Genomic DNA, 24045 nt, shown 5'->3' on the forward strand with positions numbered 1-24045 from the left:
TTTTTGTTTTATTTTGTTTCGTTTTAATATAAACACATTTTTCACCCATTTTTGTACGACAATAGCTTAGTTAATGAATTGTGATAAGACAGTGTTGAAAAAAAACATGCTTTTTCAGTATTAAAAAAGAAAGAGAAACAATAACCATTACAACAAACAACCAAATGGACAACACATTTATGATAAGTTAACAAAGTATAGTCATATTTTAATCTAGAACATTGACTGAAGTCATTAGCATTCTCTTTACCTTTCTGTTTGAAACTTTCACAGATCAGAGAGAGCCCCTTCTCCTACACTGTCTCTATGGTCAGATTGGTCAGCAAAACCATCAGCTAACTGGAAAACTGAAGACACTTTCCCCTTGGATTCAAGTTAAGTTATTCAAGTTTGATTCAAGTTATTCCATATTTATTATTTATGTATTATTAAGACATGTCATACTTGGAATGCTCAACAAAAATACACAACAAAATAATTTAATTTAGATAAAGTGTAAATGTGTAGTTTAAAAATACTAATCTTATTAATAGTACTAAATATTGCTAATTTTGTCCGTGTTCAGTAACAGTTAAAGGGATAGTTCACCCAAAAAGGAAAATTATGTCATTAATAACTCACCCTCATGTCGTTCAAAACCCGTGAGAGCTCCGTTTATCTTCGGAACACAGTTTAAGATATTTTAGATTTAGTCCGAGAGCTCTCAGTCCCTCCATTGAAACTGTGTGTACGGTCTACTGTCCATGTCCAGGAATGTGATAAAAACATTATCAAAGTAGTCCATGTGACATCAGAGGGTCAGTTAGAATTTGTTGAATCGAATCAAAAATACATCGGAAATACATTTTGGTCCAAAAATAAACTGAAGATGAACACCGAGCCGAGCCAGATAACGAACAAAAGATTGACTTGTTCTCGAGTCAAGAACCGGTTGCATCCGTTTTCGGATCACCGAAACGGTTCTTGACTTGAGAACGAGTCAATCTTTCATTCGTTATCTGACTCGGCTCGGTGTTCATCTTCAGTTCTCTCTTCACAGCAGTTCAGTCAGTGTACTGTTTGAGTAAATGAATTACTCCGGGATATTGGGGTTTTTTTAACTCAGAGGGAGTGTCAGTCACATTAAAAAAGTTAACAGCTTAAGTCATTTGTGGATTAATGCGTATTGGAGACGCGAACCGTTTCAAACGATTCAGTTCGATTTGGTGAACTGGTTCAAAAAGATCCGGTTACATCGAGTGATTCGTTCTTGAACAGGATATCACTACACTGCAGTGAACGCGCTCACAACAGACCCGGAAGAGAAGACAATGCTTAATAAAGACGTCTTTTTCTAACTGACCCTATGATGTCACATGGACTACTTTGAAGATGTTTTTCTTACCTTTCTGGACATGGACAGTATACCGTACACACACTTTCAATGGAGGGACAGAAGGCTCTCGGACTAAATCTAAAATATCTTAAACTGTGTTCCGAAGATGAACGGAGGTCTTACGGGTTTGGAACGACATGAGGGTGAGTTATTAATAACATAATTTTCCTTTTTGGGTGACCTAACCCTTTAAGGTATGGAAAATGAGCATGCAAACATAAAGTAATTTTATATATATATATATATATATATTTTTTTTTAATATATATTTATACATACATATATATATATATATATATATACATACATATATATACATACATATATATACATACATACATATATATACATACATATATATATATATATATATATATATATATATATATATATATACATACATATATATATATATATATATATATATATATATATATATATATATATATATATATATATATATATATATATATATATATATATATATATAGGCCATAATATCACAATATGTACAGTATATGTAATTCTTTTATTACTCTTTTGACAGTTTTTTTTTATCATAAATGTGCCAAAACCAAAAAGATGTTGGTTGGTTTTCATGTTATTACTTTGATTTTGTAACTTGTAGACTTCGGACAAGTCATCACTTTAAATGTCCTCTGTGCAAATCGATGTTGAAAGATCCAGTGTCCATCTCATGTGGACACAATTACTGCAGAGGATGTATTAATGAATTCTGGGACAATCGTGTTGGAGATTATGTCTGTCCACAATGTGGTAACTCATCAGAAACCCGTCCGGTGCTGAACACAAACGCAGCTCTAGATGAGGTGGTTAAAAGCCTGGAGCAAGCAGGCTTCAGTCCAGTACTTCCTCCACAATCCTATGCTGGACCGGAAGATGTGGCCTGTGATTACTGCACTGAGGAGAAATTGAAAGCTGTAAAGTGTTGTTTAACCTGTGTCATGTCCCTCTGTGAGACTCACGTCAAGTCACATTACACAATAGCTGCACTACAGAAACACACATTGTCAGATGTGACTGGAGACATGAAGACAGGACCCTCAGAGCACCAGAACACAGATAACAGCTTCAGCAGCACTGGACAACAGGATCAGACCGATAAAACTCAAGACATTATAGAGGTTTGATATTACATTACAATTATGTGATATACTAAAGCAGGCATCATCATTAAGGTTCTGCCAACTAATTTGTGTAAAAAAAAAAAAATACATCAGTGATTCATATTTTAAGTATCATAACAAAATATAATACTTAAAACATTATGTAACAATATGTAATGTCCATCTGATCGGTCTCTCTATTCCCTTGGGGGAGCTTGGTTTGAAAAAGCTTGAAAGAATAGTTCACCCAAAATTTTAAATTTACTCACTTTCAGGCCATACAAGATGTACATAAGTTTATTTCTTCATCAGAACAGAATTGGAGAATTTTAAAATTATTTAATTTGCTCGCCAATGGATCCTTAGCAGTGAATGGGTGCCGTCAGAATGAGAATCTAAACAGCTGATAAAAACATGAAAATAATCCACACAACTCCAGTCCATCAGTTAATGTGTTATGAAGTGATAAGCTCCATGTTTGTAAACAAATTACAATCAATTACAAATTACAATCACTGAGATATTTTTAAAGGATAGTTCACTCCTCAAAAAATTTGATGTTTATCTGCTTACCCCATGTTTTAGCCGTGATTCCCATTCACCTCCATTATAAGACTGACAGACTGCAAGGGTTTTAGTTAAAAATCTCTGTTTGTGCTCTACTGAAGAAACAAAGTCACCTACATCTTGGATGCCCTGGTGGTAAGCAGATAAACATCAAATTTCTGGGTGAACTATCCCTTTAACTTTAAACTTCTGTCATTATGACAGCACCCATTCACTTCATAGGATCCATTGGTGAGCAAGTGATGTAATGCTTAATTTCTCCAAATGTGCTCCGATGAAGAAACAAACTCATCTTGTTGTTTGACTTAAACTTCTAACCTTCACACTGTTTTTTTTTTTTAATGTTTTTACAATTTTTTTTCTGAATTTCATACAATGTTTTAAAAATGCATTGTCCTTTTTGTAGGAGGAAGTCGGGAGTATTTCAGAATCTACATTAAATGTTTGCACATCAGATATGGAAGTTAATAAAGACACTGATGTTAGAAGTCTTGCCCTCTTGTGCTCTAAACTACAGCAAGATGTTGCAGGGCTTAAAAAAAGCCTCTCAAATTTAAATGAGAAAAATACAAAGAAAGAAAGATATTTTGAGGAGGATGAAGCGTATAATGGAGAGGAAGAGGAAGATGATGATGATGATGATGATGATGATGAAGAATACAATGAGAAAGATTTTGATGAGGAATTAGATGGGGATGAAGATTCTTTTAATGGTGCAGAGGGGTACACAGATGAGGAGGAGGAGAAGGAAGATAGTTACGACAGTGAAGAAGACAACATAGAGGATTATATTGAAGACTATGATGGTGTGGACTACGAATACTCTGAAGACTGTGACGATGAGGAAGCTAGTACTGAGGATGAGGATTATGATGAGTACTGTTAAATGTCAGTGAACTATTAAGATCGTTATACACTCTGTGCATTTTTATAGCTGCTAAGACATTTTATTCTCAAATTGATGTATTGGAGGATAGTTTAATATGTCCTATTTTTGAGCTTTTGAATAAAACAGTGGGCAGTGAGTGTTCTCCACTGATGTTCAGTGATCCACCTCCACTCTGCTGAATACACTCCAAATCATATAGATGGTCAAAGCGTGTAATCTCCACTCCCCATGGATTACCCCACCCCTCGGCATAAATCTGCGCCATAAATCAGGCATACGAGGACACTTTTATGTGCCACAACTTCTTTGTTTCTGACCATGTCCCGAAGGCCGGTCTGCTGCTTCGGCTCCACAGCCCGTTCTTGAGGCATCTGTTGTAACAATCTTTCTCTTGATCTCTTGGCCAATAAGAAAAACCTTGGCGATACAGAGTCATATCAGCAAGTCAGCACATCCCAGCAGTCATGCTTCACTTTGGTGGGCAATTAGCCCTTGCGCCATGGACTCTGTGGCACCCGGCCCTTTTACCAGAGCTGAAGCGGTCACATATGTAAGAGCCCTAGTTTGCACACTGTCGAGGTGGCAGCCATGGCCGAGCTTCCTCTGAAAGCATTTCACGAAAGAAGAAATCCATAGTGTTTACAACTGTGACAACAAACAATTGTCAGGATCAACTAAACATGGAGTTTCAAAAGTATGTGTAATATTAAAAGTTTCCGGCATAGAATCTTTAAAACACGTCCGAAAGTTTTACAAACTGGTGTGGCCTCATTTCCATGCCCAAAATGTGCAGCTGAATGAAACAAACTGTGATTGGTTGTTTGACACGTCGGTCAAACGGCCTCATGGGTGGGCCTTGTGGATTCCAAACTGACAACTGCCATGTGGATTCCAAATCCAAATCTTAAGCTGTCAGTCTGAAGGTCTGGCTATGCGGGACTAGAGGAGGACAGAATTTACTGTGTTAAATGAAAGGCTTTATTTGAAGTAATAGACCTCAGTCAGGGTAGCAACGGTATTTTTGACTGGAATGAAAATGAGGCTGAGAGATAGCCTACATTTAATGTATTGCACTGTTGTTTAAAAACACTGTTCAGCCAAATGAAACGTCTTTCGGAAAAAAAAAATGTATAGACAATGTTTAGAGTTGTGAAAATTAGGTGACCTAGGACCTTTATACAGCCTTGTTTTCATCTGCGTGAAATTCAGTATGGTGACTTATGTATCTATATTTTCATGACCTTGCTTGGTTGTATTGTAAGTTGACAAATTTAATTTTCCATTTTATTAAAGCATTTTAATAAAGTATTTTTCTAGACTTTTTATTCATTTAATCAGTCTAGCAGACTGACTAGACACAAATCTAGAATGATTCCATTCGTATATTTTTACATTTCTTTATTGCAGTCACACATTTTGAAACTTAAAACTTTGATTGATAACATGCTAATGTAGATAGAATATTTAATTTTGCATTGAATTTTGAGTTTGTATTCTTACATAAACTGTTCATTTTATTTGTTTTTCCTCTCCAATGCAAGTAAAAAAAAAACTTTTTTTTCTATTACTTCCTCCACAATCCTATGCCGGACCGGATGATGTGGCCTGTGATTACTGCACTGAGGAGAAATTGAAGGCTGTGAAGTGTTGTTTAACCTGTGTCATGTCCCTCTGTGAGACTCGTCAAGCCTTTCTAATGAAGAAGAAGAGGGTGATGAAGATGGTTTTGATGATGAAGGAGGGTATGCAGATGATTTTGAAGAGGAAGATTGGGAAGAGAATAAAGATAGTTATGATGATGTGGATGACATTCTGAATAGTATTATGATGAAGATTGTTATTATTAAGTGTCAAAAGTGCCATGTAACCGAAGAAATACATTATATGTTTTCTTAATTTTTCTTCAAAGATATTTCAAAGCATTTCAGTGTAAAATAATTACAGTCGGAGTGTGTTATCCATCGCAAAGCGAGAAATCTTTTCAGATTTTTTTTAGAGCAATAAAGAGCAATCTGGAGTTACTTAAAATTCGATAATTAAGAGTGACTGTCAAAGGCTGTTATTTACATTTTACACCGAAACGGAATTGAATCCATTAAGCTGAGTTCTTCAAATGAACGCCCTTGATGAGTGTAGTTTGCCGCAAATCTCGTCAAAAAAAGGTGCGGACAGACAGGTGGACAACACGCGCTCATTGCAAGTGCGTTTTTTTCTCAATATGATAATGATCGTCAGAGTTATAGATGGCGAAATGAAGCCTCATGAAGATATGAGGCTTTGCTCTAACTGTATCGAGAAAAGATTCGAACGAAGTGTCGGAGTATCAATTACAGTGCCATAGTGGATCATAAAATTACAGCCGTAACTGAGATGAAGCTTCAGTGGGTTAGAACCCTCACCTTATTGGTGTAATTTTAATCTGTGGTTTAAATTAATTAAATTAAATTATTTTTAATTAATTTATAAAATAAATAAATAAATAAAATGCATACGCTGATAATATTTCTTTATGTAACATAATGTGGCAATTCATGATAAGTCACTATTAGACAATGTATTACAATAAAATACTGTTTAATTGTGTTGTGGATGTGAGAAACTGTTTAATTATTATAACGAAAAGACCTGTATATGAAACTATCTGTATAATAATAACATTGTCTGTTTTATTTCTTCAGCTGGTATGGGAAACAATATAAACATAACTTCAAAGAATTCATGGATTATGTGGTTTATAAATTTGCTTGTGCAACTGGGTGTAAAGGAGCTATTTTACTGGGTTTTAATGAGAGAGAAAAAATTGTGACCCAGGGCAGATCCTCTTTCTCCTCTTGCACAATAGGCCTACATCTTCTGCCTTTGAGACTTTCACAGGGTAAAGAGGAGGCTGGCGTACACAAAAACTGGTGTGACATCAGATATAGATGGGGAAACACATGTTTTTGTTCTTTCTAGTATTCTAGCAGATCATGGGTTCTTGGTATATTAGTTTCCTTTAGGTATCAGTCAACCTCTATTACTGCATCAGCTGAGGCATTGCAAGTTTTTTTTTTACTGTGGTACACAGCATTATGTATAGTGGGTGCCACAGGTTTCCACCTAAACAATTTTAAATATGACTGCCAATGTAAATGCCTCACACACTAATATTTATGTCATGAAATATTCACACAAGTTGTTTTGCAAAATAATTAAAAAAATATATAACTGAAGTAGCTGCAGCCTGTTGACTTGTTGCCTGTTGAGGTGATGCTTCTGTTGAATCACTGCTTGACGATGATGGGGTTTGTTCTTAGATTCTGATTATGGTGGCACATTCCACTTTTAGCCTTCTAACAGCTTCAGTCATTTTATTTTGATTGAGGAACCCAAAGGTTTTAAACCTAATCAATTTAAAATGGCTTGGTCACATTTGCAATATGATCATAAACATGAACATTTTAACTGCTGAAGTAATATACAGCAGTTAAATATAAATATAAATACCTGATTTGTTCTCCCTGTAAAGAATGGTGTATCATCTTCATCAGTGGAATGACTTTTGAACCTGAGACACATTTCTGCTCAGACAGTTCTACCGTAGCCTGCTGGAATGATGAGAACACACGAATGACTTCCTCTATTGTGTCACACTCCTGTGGATGAAATGACTGATGTCTGTCCTGAGAGATGTTAGGGATGCCCCCACAGCTTCCCTTTCTCCATAAAGACATTAAAACATCTGAAAGTGCATTTCCATATTGTTTCCACTTCATTGATAAGTTTAAGGGCAGGTCTTTGCATTTCTTGCTGCATCTGGGTCAGCTTCTCTATAGCAATGGTGCTGGATCTGAAATAGGTGACCATTTTCTTTGCCTTGGTGCAGATGTCACAGAGGGCAGAAACTTGGTCGAAATTTTTTTAACCATTAAATTAAGTGCGTGTGCAATGAAGATTGTATGCATCACTTGTAAAATCAGATTTGCTGCAGCAATCTTTTTTTACCAGGGCTATATTTTAAGTGATGTCCACATATCTGAAGTTAAAGACACAACCTTTGACATTTTCCATTTCAGCATTTGCCTTATCTGGGCTTCCATATATTTTGAGTCCACCATTTTCTTCAAGGCCTAAATGTGCAACAGTAAAATAAAAGTTAAAAAAGATTATTAAAATATTATCCAGTGTAAATGTTTTACTTGGACTGAATGTTTCTACACACACCTGCCTGCTTGGCAGTACATACTGTAGGAAGGATCCTGAGCATGGATGAGACCCCTGAAGCCTTCATCCTCCACCAGTGAAAACGGTTGATCATACTCACCAGTGCCTCATCAATCATCTGCTTTCAAGAACCTGAAGGGAAGAGAAAATGCCTTCATGACAAATACAAGTCATGGATAAATGTCATAGTGAAATTATGATAATACACTATGTGTACTTTGTGTGTACAGGATTGGCCACAGGCTGATCTTATGCAGAGGTCTAAAGTGTCTGAGCATGGAGTAAGTATTATTTACAAACATTAAATTAGATCCTTATCACACACCAAACATCTCACCTGTTACATAGATTAAATAAAGATGCAGATGACCTGGAAAATATTAGTGAATTAGTGATATGTATTATATACCATAACTTACTTTATTGGAAGATATCAATTCAAAATGTTCCCAAACGGGATGTTTTCCTTTTTTCTTACAGATTTCTCGTAAATCTTAGGCCTACCACCTAAAAAAAAAAAAAAAAAATATATATATATATATATATATATATATATATATATATATTCTGCTTTCTCTCTTTTTTCCTTTTCTTCACTTTTCTCTCTCTCTCTCTCTCTCTCTATATATATATATAGAAAGCTTTCAAACTACACTCCTCACAGTTCAACCAACCAACCAGTCTGTGCCAGATAGGCTCCATTAAAATAAGGAAGGGATCTGACACACAAACCGAACCACGCACGTGATTGGACAGAAAGTAAAGCTTCGTTTGTCATCGATCACGTGATTAACAGAGCTTCATCGGAAGCTGCGCTGCATGCTCGATACGCGCATCGGGTCTCGGTGTCATATAATATCACTACGTCAGAGAGAGACAAAATTATTGGATATATTCCATCGTTTTTATGTTCTTTGTATAGGTATGCACTTTTTCTTTTTAACTATTCTTTTACTTTTTCAACCAAACATATTTACATAATTTAGGTTAGTCTGTTAGATGTTAGTCTGAAAACAAAAACGTGTAAACATTTTAAGTTTCGATTTAAACAGAAACCAAAGCACGTAAGCCTAGTCCTGAACTGATGGTAGAGTGTTTTCTGACATATCACTTGTTAATGTCTGCGTGTGTTTCTCTTTATATTCGCAGGGCTTGTCTACACTTGTTGGACAACATGAGTTTAAAAGAAGAGCCTCAAAGGTGCCCAGTTTCCAAGTCCTGTTTACATATTCTGCATTGCAAATGGTTTCATTAAAATTTCAAATTTTATAAAAAATTTTAAAATAATTAACGATAAATAGTAATTAACAATCTATGATATATCCATATTCATTTGAAGCGAATCCAAAAGAAGCAAATCAGAATCAACTGAATTCACAAACACAGTGTATGAACACACAGACCTCAGCGAAGAACCAAGTAAAAATATAAAAATATATTTGTCCTTGTGTGTGTCTGTACCTACTCCGTTATATTCCGGGGACAAGTTTATACCCAAAAGTGAGTTAAATCTGAAAAAACCTCCTTTGGGGGACATCCTCATCAAGTATATAAATGGAAATTAAACTTTTTAAGAAAGTGAAACTGCAGGAAGATTTCTATTCAGTTTAGGGCATTAGTTAGCCAGCCACAACATTAAAACCATCTGCACAGTATATATATATATATAAAAATGTTAGTTTATATATTTTGCAAAGTTTATGGCACCAAAAAAAGTCACATGTAAAAATTATAATTTTGCATCCTCATTAATCAAGAAACCGAACTAGACACCCACTGCTAGGATTGATGCCCTTCTTAACAACATGTAATATTAGGGTTTTTTATGCTTAAGAACAATTAATTAGATAAAATAAAACATGCCTAATGTAGGCACGTTGCAGTGTGCAGTTTTTGTACCAGATGTAAATGTTGATTAAGACTAACCCATATATTTGTACTTCATGAAGAGTTAGTTCAGACAGCCAATTTAAAAATAACTGCTGAATTCAAAAATATGCATATATCAGTTATTTTGAATTTAAAAATGACACCAATTTTTTTTACATTTATCACAATTGTCTCCCCACAGAGCATATTCAGAAAGGGCACATTCTCCTGCCCCCAGCTATATGTCTTTGAGCTCAGATTGGTCGATGGATCTACCAACAAACTTTAAAAGTGGAGAAGCAATTCTTTTGGATTTAAGGCACATTTCTACACTTTTTCTCAGTAAATAATTAATTGTATTTTCAATATTGTCATAAGCTCTCTTATTCTGCTATCACAAATATTTATTTTAAGTGAATCCAAAAAGAGGATATGTGAGCTCCCAACAATGAAACAAGACCATGTGGAAATGCTGCACTTGAGTAAAGAGCCAAGTGATGAACACAAAAACATAAGGTAATAATATTTAGTTTGTTGACAAAGCTTAGACAATTTTCTTGTGTGCTAAAGTTGTATTAAAAAATGACTGCAGAAATATGAATATTTATGTTTTCACATGGTCTCTTCATAGAGTAAAGTCAGTAAGAGCAGCTTCTCCTGCACCCAGCTATATGTCTTTAAAAACAGATTTGTCAATGGATCCACCAACCAACTTCAAAGATTTTCTTTTGGATACAAGGTGCATTTAACCAATTTCATTTCATTTTATTCATACTTGAAGTGAACTCTTAATTAAAGCATTGCTTTTTTTAATAAACAAATTTATTTTAAAATCTAATTTTGTAAGAGAAAACCAGACCATTGTGTTGTTTAGTTAAGGAATAAACATGTAGTAAGACAGTGCTGACAAAGAAAAAACATGTAGAGAGACAGTAACCATCTTAAAAAATGTGTCATTTTAATCTTAATATTAGCAGAAGTCATTATGAGTATTTCTCTTCACTGTCCTTTTTAAAACTTTCAGAGTAAGATCAGGTAGAGCTCCTTCTCCTACAGTGTCTCAATGGTCAGATTCGTCAGATGAACCACCAGTTAACTGCAAAGCAGAAGACAATTTCCCCTTGGATTCAAGGTAAGGTTATTTTCTCTTTGTATTATTAAGAAATGTTGTACTTGAAATGCTCAGCAATATATGACATTTTTGAGATGAGAATTAAAATATACACAACAAAACAACAAGTGTAATTTAGAGTGGGAATTGGTATTTCAAAAGAACATATTTTGCCCATGTAAAAAAATGGGCGTATAAAAAGGCAAATGATAATATAATTTTATGTGTTGAAAATTTGTTATTGTAAAATATGTTGGTATTCAGGTAATTACTTTGATTTTGTAACTTCTAGACTTCGGACAAGTCGTCACTTTAAATGTCCACTGTGCAAATCAATGTTAAAAGATCCAGTGTCCATCTCATGTGGACACAATTACTGCAGAGGATGTATTAATGAATTCTGGGACAATCGTGCTGGAGTTTATGGGTGTCCACAATGTGGTAACCCATCAGAAACCCGTCCGGTGCTGAACACAAACGCAGCTCTAGATGAGGTGGTTAAAAGCCTGCAGCAAGCAGGTTTCAGTCCAGTACTTCCTCCACAATCCTATGCTGGACCGGAAGATGTGGCCTGTGATTACTGCACTGAGGAGAAATTGAAAGCTGTAAAGTGTTGTTTAACCTGTGTCATGTCCCTCTGTGAGACTCATGTCAAGCCACATTACACAATAGCTGCACTACAGAAACACACATTGTCAGATGTGACTGGAGACATGAAGACAGGACCCTCAGAGCAGCACCAGAACACAGATAACAGCTTCAGCAGCACTGGACAACAGGATCAGACCGATAAAACTCAAGACATTATAGAGGTTTGATATTACATTACAATTATGTGATGTAATAATGCAGGGGTCATTAACATGAATTATTCACCCCAAAAATAAGGTGTACTAACCCTCAGTCCACCAGTAGAAAGTTTGTGTCCTTAACAAAACTGATTTGGAGAAATGTAGCATTTCATCACTGTTCCATTCACTGCAGAAGACCAGTTAGTCAACAAGTGATGTAATCCCAGATTTGTCCAAATCCATCTAGAATGGCCTGAGTAAATTTTCATTCAATTAAAACTTTTGGGTGAACTATTCTTTTAAAGTCCCCTGTACTAAAGGAAGCAAGCTGAAGTTGTTTGACTTAAAAATTCCCACCTACATACTCTAAATGTTTTCTGAATTTCATAAACTGTATTACCAATGCCTTGTCTTTTTTTGCAGGAGGAAATCAGGAGTATCTTAGATTCTGTGTTCAATACCTGCACATCAGAAACAGAAGTTAGTAAAGATGAAACTAACGTTAGTAAGCTTGCACTATTTTGCTCCGAACAGCAAGATGATTCAGGACATAAAAGCCTCTCCAAGTTAAATGAGAATGATACAAAGAAAGAAATATTTAATATGGAGGAAATATATTTTGGAGACAACTACAATGAGAATGATTTTGGTGTAAAGAATTATGAGGTAGATCTGGGGGAATATTCTCCTTTAGACGTGGAAGTTGATTATGATGACTGGGAATGTTACAATTATGAGGGAGGTATTATAGACGATTATGATGATGACATTCCAGACGGTGGCAATTATTATGATGATTATGATGATTATTATTAGGAGTAGGACTATTAAGTGTGAATTAATGATTATGATTGTTATAATTTGTGCACTTTCATAGCTGTTAAGACACATTTCTTTCTCGAATTGATGTATTGCAGGGTAGTTTAATATGTACTGTTTTTTGTATAAAAAACTTAAAATTAAGTGATATAAAATTGGACTGATATAAGAGAGCACTGGATTAATGTTAGTTTCAGAATAAAGCAAAAAATAAAGCTCCAGTTTATCTGTTAAAAATAAATACATATTCTGGTATTAATGATAGAAGTGAAAAATCCCCAAATTCTGTTAACCATGAATAAAAACAGTAACCATAAATATTTTAAGTTGTTGATTGTGTATTTTATAGAATCTGTACTTTACTTGAGTTCTGTAAAAACCAAATACTTGTAAAAATATGTCATCATGACATTCAAATCTCATTTACAAAAACTAGGCTACATCTTAAACGTATTTTCATTGAAGTATTTTGGGCTACTTTATCAAGTTAGTTTTCAACTCCAGACCTAGTGTTCAGCATGCTAGCTGTCTACTGAAAGTAAATGAAGCTGATTACATTCAAGGGGTACTCCCAAAATGGCGGAGGATGGTAACTCCGGGGAGAAGATTTGCTGAGTAAATTGTTGTTAAAGGAGTCATGACCCACAATTTTCACTTTTCCACGAGAATCAATGTATGTTATGATTGCCTAACGATTATACACTGGCCGGGAAGCTGATATTTAAAAGTGAAGCGTTTGTTTACCTCAGGGTTTGTAAAATCGCCCACGTGCACGCGCACTCAAATACGAGATTTTGATTTCTTCCTCGTCTTGACGTCAAGACGGGGCAGGATATACCATATATGGACACCGCAGCAGGAAGCTCGCCCTTCCCCTCTCCCCCTCATATTCAGTCGAGAAAGACGCTGGAACTAGTGCACACGTGAGTTGCTCTGTGGTTGACTGCCAGAATCAACATGTAAATGTGTTTTCTCTACCAAGAACGGACCTACCTATCAGAGACCAGTGGATTAAATTCATTTTTAATGACGCGAGTTCCTTCAACCCTTCCACTGGTTTATCGTTACGTGTTTGTGCTAAACATTGTACGCCGAAATCCTTCACAAATTTGGGGCAATATCAGGCGAAGTTGGCTTCGAAGCTCGGGAAAAGCACCATTCCAACAAAATTGCCTGCAATTGAAACGGTAAGACTGTGTTTTTATTGCTCTACTGTGTGTAACAAACAGCATAACTGCTAATGCGGCTATTGTATGCTATTGCGTCTGTCACTAGACAAATAAACGAAAGACTGGAGGTGAAGTAATTATTTATGTTCCCTGTAAACGGACTGCAAAAACGGACTTTTGACTGCATTATAATGATTTCTTAATTCAGAATATGATCAAGATTGCGTAGGTTGATGTGTTCGGGGAATTTGCCAGTTAATAGTAACATTTAAAGCCCCTTAAATGAACGAAATGACTCGAAAAAAGATTTGTTCATTTTGATGAACGACTTTGAACAAGAGAGTCTGGCGTTGCCAGATTGGGTGTTTTTTCCGCTACATATTAAGGCCGGTTTAAAAGGGGGGTTTTAGGTGGGTTTTCGCCTGGAACCCTTACGAAAATTAACCATGGTTTTGCTATATTAACCATGGTTTAACCATGGTATTTGTAGTAAATCTGTGGTTATACAAATAGTAGTCAACACGCCAAAAAACCATGGGTTACTACAGTTTTACTATAATAAAACCATGGTTATTTTTCGTAAGGGAAGGCTTTATAGAAATCTGGCATCCTACTGAACGAAGTTAAACTGAGAGAGCGTGGCGTTCACAGACACCAGAATGAACGAGTTCACAGTAACATTCATCAGGCAGTAATGCGGTACGTTCAGTTCAGTCCAAAACATGAACGAGTTCATGAATTATCGTTCAATGAACGCGTCCAGGCACAACTCTGGCGGGAGTATTAGCTTAGAGGTATGGGGAATGGCTGTTAACGTACTTTGCAAAAAACAAACGACTGAGATCATCATGAATTCGGTTATTATTTATTTATTGCCTAACGCTTACATGAGGCCCCGTCTAGTTTGTGTGTGTGTGTGCTCACGTCTTATATTTGTGTGTGTGTGCTGTGCTCACCTCTCATGAGTAACTTTATGTGCGTAGATAGTTCATATACATGTATGTGTGACTAGTACTTAGTATATATGCAAGCGTGTTTCATATGTGTGCGTGAATGAAGTTTGATTTAAGCCCTAAACGGCGCCTCATACTTATACACTGGCCGGGAAGCCGGTCGCGTTCATTCACAACTTGCGCCATGATGTCAGTTTGTAATGATATGCTAAAGTGTTACCTGCGGTGTCAACCCCCCTCCTTCCTGCAACCAATCAACGTGCCCCTCATTTGCATTATTATAATGACCCTCCACGACAGCCAAAATATCGCATCAGATCTCGCGAGACAATAATGCCTACAGAGATAAGGGTCTGAGGAGCGCTGTGTTTATTTTTTTTCCACTTTTCTTTTTTAAAGGGCCTGAAAGACTATAATACAGCAGTAGGTATCCAAGGTAATACGAGGGTATGACTCCTTTAATATTCTCATAGCTTCGTAAAGATACGGTTGAACCCTTGATGCTACATGGACTATTTTACAGATTTCCTTGCTATGTTTCTGTGGGTTGATCGTGGTAATATCCTTGCTGTCTATGGATGGTCAAAGAGCTCTCAGATTCCATCAAATAAGATTTTGGAAGAACTAACCCTTTAAGAACATTCATTCTTGGGTTTGTGCTACACAACTGCCTGTAGCGTCTTCACACACAGACAAAACTTACTAGATAAGTGTGACATAATACAACTCCATAAATAAATAAATAATAAATGAAATTAAAGGGATACTCCACCCTAAAATATATATATTTTTTCATTAATCGGAACACAATTTAAGGTATTTTGGATGAAAATCTGGAGGCTTGAGACTGTCCCATAGACTGCCAAGTAAATAACAATGTCAAGGTCCATAAAAGGTATGAAAAGTTGTCGTCAGAATACTCCGTCTGCCATCAGACATGCAATCTGGGTTATATGAAGTGACGGGAAAACTTTTTGTAATTTTAGAAAGTCGTTATTTTTGTTTTCTTTTGGAACGACATGGGGTAGGTGATTAATGGCAAAATTTTCATTTTGGGGTGGAGTAACCGTTTAATAATAATATGATAATATTTTATTTGTTATCCGCTTTTCTTAAGCCCAAAACACTACAGTAAAACTAAAAAACACACATACAAAAAAAAAAAAATAAATAAAATAATCAGTGCATTTCTGATATTAAAAGGAAGTCCTTTTAAGGAAGTACATTCCATATTTTAAGCTCTTTCCCCCATTGTCTTAAGTTTGCATGAAGGCTGTTAAAGTCAAAGAAAACTGGCAGAGCAGAGAGAGCGAGAAGGAGTATATATGAACTTATAAGAGAGCAAATGTACTCTGGTGCAGTCCTGCTCCTCTAGTGCTTTGTTAAAATTTGAATTTCAAAATCAATACTAGCATTGATACAAGCCAGTGTAACTGTGAAAGCACAGGTGTAATGTGTTCCTGTGGAGAAGTACAAGTAAGCACATGAGCAGCAGAGTTTGGATGTACTGCAGCCTGTTAAGGAATGTAGCTGGAATGTACGCCTTTCTACATCAGCAAAAGTAAGAATAGATCTAAGCCGTGCATTGTTCTTAAGATGGTAGAAGGAAATTTTAGAAATGTGTTTTATGTGTGCATCAAATTTTAGCTGAGGATCAAAAATGACACCAAGACTCTATACCTGTGAGGATAGATTTACTATGCTGGAATCAACAGCCAAACTAATCTGATGCCTTCAGCCTTACGAGTAGGGTTGGGTATCATTAGAATTTTATCGATTCCGATTCTGCTTAAAGATTCTGATTCTTATTGATTCCTAGTTACAAGTTTAAAAAATCCAATATAAAAAAAAGAAAAAAAAATTAAATGTAAAAACAATTATTGTCTTTTTACAAAGCATTTTGTTGTAGCTAAATAACATGAGCAAAAACCAGCAGCCTAAAGAACACTTAGGCCTATAAGATTAACTTTTGGCTATGCTTTTAACGAAAATAAAACAAAAAGAACAACTAGACTAATATAGATTTAAAATATTAAATTGTTAAAGACAAGTAAACAGTCAGTAATAAAAAAGGAACAAACAAATCAATTAGTAATTGCATAAATATTTAAAGCTGCAAGCAGCAATGAAAGGGCCCTCGCACACGGGTTTACCTCCAACCGGTGGCCATAAGAAAACAGAGAACAGCGGGCAACATGCTTTTAAAGTGTTAAATATAGGAGTAATATGTCAAAGTCATTTATATATGTCAAATTTTCTGCTGCCAACAGGTGGCACTATGTTTATAACTCAGTAATGGCATGTACTGTAGACGACTTCAGGCAAGGACACTTATCAAACGTGAAGTTTGGGGCAGATCGGACATTGCATGTTTTAGTTTGTGTAAAACAAGTAATTTCCCATTAGCAGCAAGTGATGCTATGATTATAACTGAATATTGGACTTAAGACCAGATCAGGCCACATGTTATCAAACATGTGATGTTTGGGGCAGAGAGACATTGCATGTTAAAGTTCATGTAAAACGAGCTTCTCTAGATGTTTGACAGAAATAAAGTCACAAAACCTTGTAAGGAGGATCTGTGAACGTGAAAGTGAAAGTGAAGTGACATTCAGCCAAGTATGGTGACCCATACTCAGAATTTGTGCTCTGCATTTAACCCATCCGAAATGCACACACACAGAGCAGTGAACACACACACACACACACTGTGAGCACACACCCAGAGCAGTGGGCAGCCATTTATGCTGCGGCACCCGGGGAGCAGTTGGGGGTTCAATGCCTTGCTCAACGGCACCTAAGTCATGGTATTGAAGGTGGAGAGAGAACTGTACATGCACTCCCCCCACCCACAATTCCTGCCGGCCCGGGGCTCGAACTCACAACCTTTCGATTGGGAGTCCAACTCTTTAACCATTAGGCCACGACTTCCCCAGTCTATATCGGATGTACAGAAGACATAAAAAACATAAAAAAATAGACGTCATAAAAACATTCTGTCTCCTCAGTGGACATCTTTTCAACGTCTGCAAAGACATAAAAAGACGTCCACTGGATGTAACTTTGCCCAGTGGATTAGGTTGATGTTCAAATACGCAATATAGTAATTCTAATGTAATAATTCCTTTAAAAAAAATTAAAATGCATTGAGTAAAGAAATTAATATACAAGATATGCTTTGGACACAAACTTTCAATAATAAAAAAAGTTATTTGACCTGTGGTATGGTCTTTTATTTATTTAGACGACTTGAATAATGTTAAGTTGTGGCCTAGTGGTTAGAGAGTTTGACTCCTAATCCTAGGGTTGTGGGTTCAAAACTCGGGTCGGCAATAACACAACTGAGGTGCCCTTGAGCAAGCCACTGAACCCCCAACTGTTACCCGGGTGCTGCAGTGTAAATGATGGTGTGTGTGTGCACAATGGGTTAAATGTAGAGCATGAATTCTGAGTATAAGTCTCCATACTGAATGTCATGTCACTTTTTTCACTTTAAAATTGTGTATGCTTATAGATAATAGGCCTTGTGTTCAGTAAACAAAATATTTTGTTCTGATATTTTTAAGGTTAACATGACTGTTTATGTTGTGACAACTTATTATTATTATTTTAAGTTGGGTGGACTTTAGTCCCGTTTGTTAAGTTTACTCAAAAAAGCGATTGCGATAAGTTGCCTTATTTTTTTTAAGTTGATGCAACTTTTTTTTTTTACAGTGTATATATTATTATATTATAACTTTTTTTTTTTACTGCAAATATCCGTAAAAAGCTATGGAAAGTTGCATTTTTTTACATAAAATTACTGTATAATTGACAAATATATTAGTTTTTTTTCTACCATGATCTTGGTAAAAAAAATACGTTGTGTACTGTAAAATTTAGGGTTACAAAACCAGTACACCGTATTGTCTTTTACAGATTCCACATTTTTTTCACGGTATATTCCTGGCAACCACAGCTGCCGGTATTTTACCGTCAATTTGACAGTTTTTTTTAAACAGTGTAACTTTTAATCTGTATATCAGTATCTGAATTTTTTAAAATAAAAAATACTATAAATTTTATTGTCTTTTACTGCTGATATTTGCTTTTTTTTTAATGGTATTTACTGGTTGTATTATTACGGTGGATCCTATTTTTTAACATCTTGCTTCTGTAAAAATGGATGTTTTTGTTTGCTTAAAAATCTACAGATTTATACTGTGAATTATACTGTGCACAACCCCAAAAGATGTAAAATCTAAGGTTTTCAGACATTTTCAACATTACAATATTTAATTGTAAAATGTATGCATATTTATTTGTTTTCACAGAAAATATTTATAATATCAACATTTTATTACAGTAAAAAACAAAGATTTATCCAGTCTCACGATTAACGGTTATTCAATCTAATACAGTAAAAGGTAGTTTTTGGTTTTACGCTCCATTACCGTTGGAATTTAACGGTGTTTTGCTGTATATTTTACTGACTTTTTTTTTACAGTGTATGATTATAACTGAATATTGGCCTTAAGACCAGATCAGGCCACATGTTATCAAACATGTGATGTTTGGGGCAGAGAGACATTGCATGTTAAAGTTCATGTAAAAGGAGTCGTTTCCTGTTGCCAACAGTTGGCACTATGGCTATAAATTAATACTGGCCTTAAGATGTATTCAGGCCAGGACTCTTATCAAACATGTGAAGTTTGGGGCAGATCGGACATTGCATGTTTAAGTTAGTGTGAAACAAGTCATTTCCTGTCACCAGCAGTGTTGGGCAGTGACGCATTACTTAGTAACACATTATTGTAATTTAAATACTTTTTTAGTAACGGAGTAATTTAACGTATTATAATTTTCAAAATATTAATTAGAGTATAGTTACAAGCTGAGGTCTCTATATGTTACTGCTGCATTAATGCATTAATGCCACAGAATACAGTGTTTTATCTAGAGATCAAGTCAAGTGCCAGTGAGTCAAGTGCCAGTGGATTAGTAGTCTCAGCCTCAGACGTCACGGACTGTTGGCTAAATGTATGATACATATGGAACACAAAAGAAACACTTCAGGAGTTTCAAAGTCATCATCGGATTGGTTGAATTATAACTGATTTCCAGGAGACGTGTTTGTTGCATTCTTTAACATTCCACCTGGAAACAAAGATGCCAAACACCCTCACGAAAGAAGAAAGCCATCGTGTTTACAACTGCGACGACGAACATTTATCAGAATCAACTAAACCCTGGAGTTTCAAAAGTAAGTGAAATATTTAAAGTTTGCAGCATAGAATCTATAAAATACGACTGAGAGTTTTACACACCAGCCTGTTATTGTGGCGACACTTTAAAGGAGTCATGACCCACAATTTTCACTTTTCCACGAGAATCAATGTATGTTATGATTGCCTAACGATTATACACTGGCCGGGAAGCCGATATTTAAAAGTGAAGCGTTTGTTTACCTCAGGGTTTGTAAAATAGCCCACGTGCACGCGCACTCAAATACGAGATTTTGATTTCAGGATATACCATATATGGACACCGCAGCAGGAAGCTCGCCCTTCCCCTCTCCCCCTCATATTCAGTCGAGAAAGAAGCTGGAACTAGTGCACACGTGAGTTGCTCTGTGGTTGACTGCCAGAATCAACATGTAAATGTGTTTTCTCTACCAAGAACGGACCTACCTATCAGAGACCAGTGGATTAAATTCATTTTTAATGAAGCGGTTCCTTCAACCCTTCCCACTGGCTTATCATTAAGTGTTTGTGCTAATACATATAATGACCATGGTCTTAACAAAATGTTCTCAAATCCTTAGGATCCATTGTTTCATTGAATGTTTTATTTTTCTAAAACATTTTTGTTAGATGTTTGTCTAACTTGTTAAGGTTACTGTAGTTACTATAGTGATGCTTGTCTTGATGCACCACTAATTAATTACTCAGAGCTCTAATTAAGAACATACTGTGGCATTGTAACTGTGCCATTGTTGCCATGAAGGAGCTTGGGCAAATGTGGCTCTGAAGCTGCTGAGTTATTGGCTGCTGAGGTGAGGCGTGAAACTGCTGCTGAAACGAGATTGGCTGAAGGGTAGTGAAGCCTCCCCCAATGTTGTTTATTCATTTCAATTCAAGTTTAATTGTATAGCGCTTTTTACAATACAAATCATTACAAAGCAACTTTACAGAAAATTACTTTCTTATAAGTGGTGACTGTCAGCTTATGTGCATATGACAGGATTTTTCTGAAAAATTAATAAAAACGTAGTCAACCAGACGATGAACATTATTAACAGCAATTATTATATGATGCAATCACAATATTTGTTAGTTCTGTTTGTTGTTTCAGGGTTAGGGTTAGGGTTAGAAGTTTGTGAAAAGACAAAATGGATTTATGTTCTTTCAACTTCTTTCCATGAGCTCATGCAAGGACTGAGAATGGTTGGATGGCATCGAAAGATAAAGACAAAGAAACATATTTAACACCATGTGTTCTGAGATCTTAGGCTCTTGGTTTAAAGATGTTGCCAAAATCCACTGCAATCGAAGACAAGTGTGTTCCCTACTTTACTCTCTTTTCAGAATTGTAACATTGTATTATTCGGTATAATAAAATAGGAATTCTGTTCAGATGTGGCAGAAGTTTTTGTTCAGAAAGATAAATAAAATACATTTTAAGAACAAAATCAGTAAGATTCAATATCTTGCCACAAGGTGGCAGCCATAGTCAATAGGACAATTCAGCAAATGGTTTCCGATCCAATTTCAATTAATAATTATTTTTATTTTTTCAGTTTATTTGGATTAATATAACAGGTTTTGTAAAATCCTAATATGATAATGTTTAAGAAGAAAAAAAAACATTAAACAAGAACAAACTTCTTTAAATATATATATATATATATATATATATATATATATATATATATATATATATACACACACACGCACACACAGTACAGACCAAAAGTTTGGAAACATTACTATTTTTAATGTTTTTGAAAGAAGGTTCTTCTGCTCATCAAGCCTGCATTTATTTGATCAAAAATACAGAAAAAAATATTGTGATATATTATTGCAATTTAAAATAATTGTTTTAAAATGTATTATACTTTAATTATCATTTATTTCTGTGATGCAAAGCTGAATTTTTAGGATCATTATCACATGATCCTTTAGAAATTATTCTAATATGATGATTCATTATCAAAGTTGGAAACAGTTCTGCTCCTTAATATTTTTTCATAACATGTGATACTTCTTTAGGATACTTTGATGAATGAAAAGTAAAAAAAGAAAAAAGAAGCTATGTTTTTAAAATATAAATATTTTGTAATAACAATATACACTACTGGTCAGTAATTTGGGGTCAGTAATTTTTTTTCTTTCTTTTTTTAAATAAAATCAATACTTTTATTCAGCAAGGATGTGTTAAATTGATAAAAAGTGATAGTAAAGAAAATATATTATTAGAATATATATATTTTTAGAATTTTTTTTTTTTAATAAATGCAGTTCTTTTTAACCTTTTATTCATCAAATATATTAGACAGCAGAACTGTTTCCAAGACTCATAATAAATCAGAATATTAGAATGATTTCTAAATGATCATGTGATAGACTGGATGTTACATATGACACTAAAGACTGGAGTAATGATGCTGAAAATACAGCTTTGCATCACAGGAATAAATTACATTTTAAAATATATTCAAAAAGAAAACAGCTAACAGCTATAGATATTTTAAATAGTAAAAATATTTCACAATATTACTGCTTTTGCTGTATTCTGGATCAAATAAATGCAGGCTTGCTGAGCAGAAGAGACTTCTTTAAAAACAAAAAAATTCTTACTGTTCTAAAACGGTTGACTGGTAGGCTGTAGATTACAGAATTTTTTTATTGTAATGTTTTGTATGATATTGTAATCGTCTATATATATATAAAATGTAATTTCTGTCCCCCTCACTTCTGAAAAGATGGCTATGCCCCTGGGAGAGATAAAGACCAGACCCTCAGAGCAGCACCAGAACACAGATAACAGCTTCAGTAGCAGTGTCAGGGAGATAAAACTTTAGACATAATAAAGGTTTGGCATCCTAATGAAAGTAATGCTATATTACTGGTCAAACGTTTGTAATAAATACGTTGAAGAAGTCTGCACTTATTTATTCAAAATACTGTACATTAGAAACAGTAAATGTTGGAAAAATCATTACAATTTAAAATAACTTTTTCTAATTTATTATAATATGTATTTATTTCTCAGCAGCCATTACTCCATAAAACATTTTTTTTCCATGTATTCATGAATAGAAAATTCAAAAGAACAACATTTATTTGAAAAAGACCTGAAATAACATGAAGACCGTATCGGTTACGTATGGTAACCCTCGTTCCCTGAAGGAGGGAACGGAGACGCCACTTCGGTGACCGACGAATATGGGATATCGCTTCGACCAATGTACTTCGAGTGTAAACTAAACGAGCCAATGCACATTGGCATGCAATTATTGCATCCAGCTACCGCTGATCACTGCGTGAGTATAAGAGGGCAGCAGGTGCAATGCATACTAGTTTTTCGCTGAGGAGCCGAGCCGGGGACCCGGCAGCTCAGTGGCGGTACAGCAACCATGGCGACGGGACGTGGCGTCTCCGTTCCCTGAAGGGTTACAATACGTAACCGAGACGTTCCCTTTCAGTCGGTCACTCTCGACGCCACGTCGGTGACCGACGAATATGGGATCCCTATCAAAGCGCCATGGGTGCTGCCCCTTCCAGTGCCCTGTGCGATCCGCCTGCGCCCCTATTAGGTGTAGGCCGGGGCTCTGAACAAGTAGCTCCACTCACCGTTGTCAAAGCACTACCTCACTGGGTGAGATTGGATAACACTGGGAAAACGTACCCGGTCCGCTTGGAGCCGGGACGCTGCGGAAGCCCCATCCTTCCCGAAGGAGGTCTCGGAGGCAGATACACATAGCATCCGTTTAGGAGTATAAGGAGAAATTTGAGGTGATTAAAACCCTCTTGGGAAGGCAGAAGTCTGCCGGGGAAACACAGGCTCTAAGGCTATACCGTGGACTATACACATATGAGTACCGCTTAGGTCTCAATATGGAACCCACCCTTCCATGGTTCTCACAGATTCATTATGAAGGTCTGGCGCCGGACGTTCCGCTGCGTCCAGC

At 35.7% G+C, this 24045-nt stretch overlaps 2 protein-coding genes across 2 annotated transcripts; both read left to right on the forward strand.

Moving 5' to 3' along the window:
* Positions 1–1938: 1938 nt before the first annotated feature.
* LOC132098214 (E3 ubiquitin/ISG15 ligase TRIM25-like) lies at positions 1939–4125 on the forward strand. Its single transcript, XM_059504406.1, has 2 exons — positions 1939–2520; positions 3476–4125. The coding sequence occupies exons 1-2, from the start codon at positions 1939–1941 to the stop codon at positions 3953–3955; spliced, it is 1062 nt and encodes a 353-aa protein (XP_059360389.1). The 3' UTR covers positions 3956–4125.
* Positions 4126–8202: 4077 nt separating this feature from the next.
* On the forward strand, positions 8203–13036 carry LOC132098216 (uncharacterized). The gene is made up of 8 exons (XM_059504407.1): positions 8203–8237; positions 8392–8442; positions 10212–10355; positions 10409–10546; positions 10662–10769; positions 11055–11162; positions 11380–11953; positions 12356–13036. The coding sequence occupies exons 1-8, from the start codon at positions 8203–8205 to the stop codon at positions 12746–12748; spliced, it is 1551 nt and encodes a 516-aa protein (XP_059360390.1). The 3' UTR covers positions 12749–13036.
* The last annotated feature ends 11009 nt before the right edge of the window (positions 13037–24045 follow it).

Source organism: Carassius carassius, chromosome 21 (genome assembly GCF_963082965.1).
Source record: "Carassius carassius chromosome 21, fCarCar2.1, whole genome shotgun sequence".
Classification (NCBI taxonomy): Eukaryota; Metazoa; Chordata; class Actinopteri; order Cypriniformes; family Cyprinidae; genus Carassius; species Carassius carassius.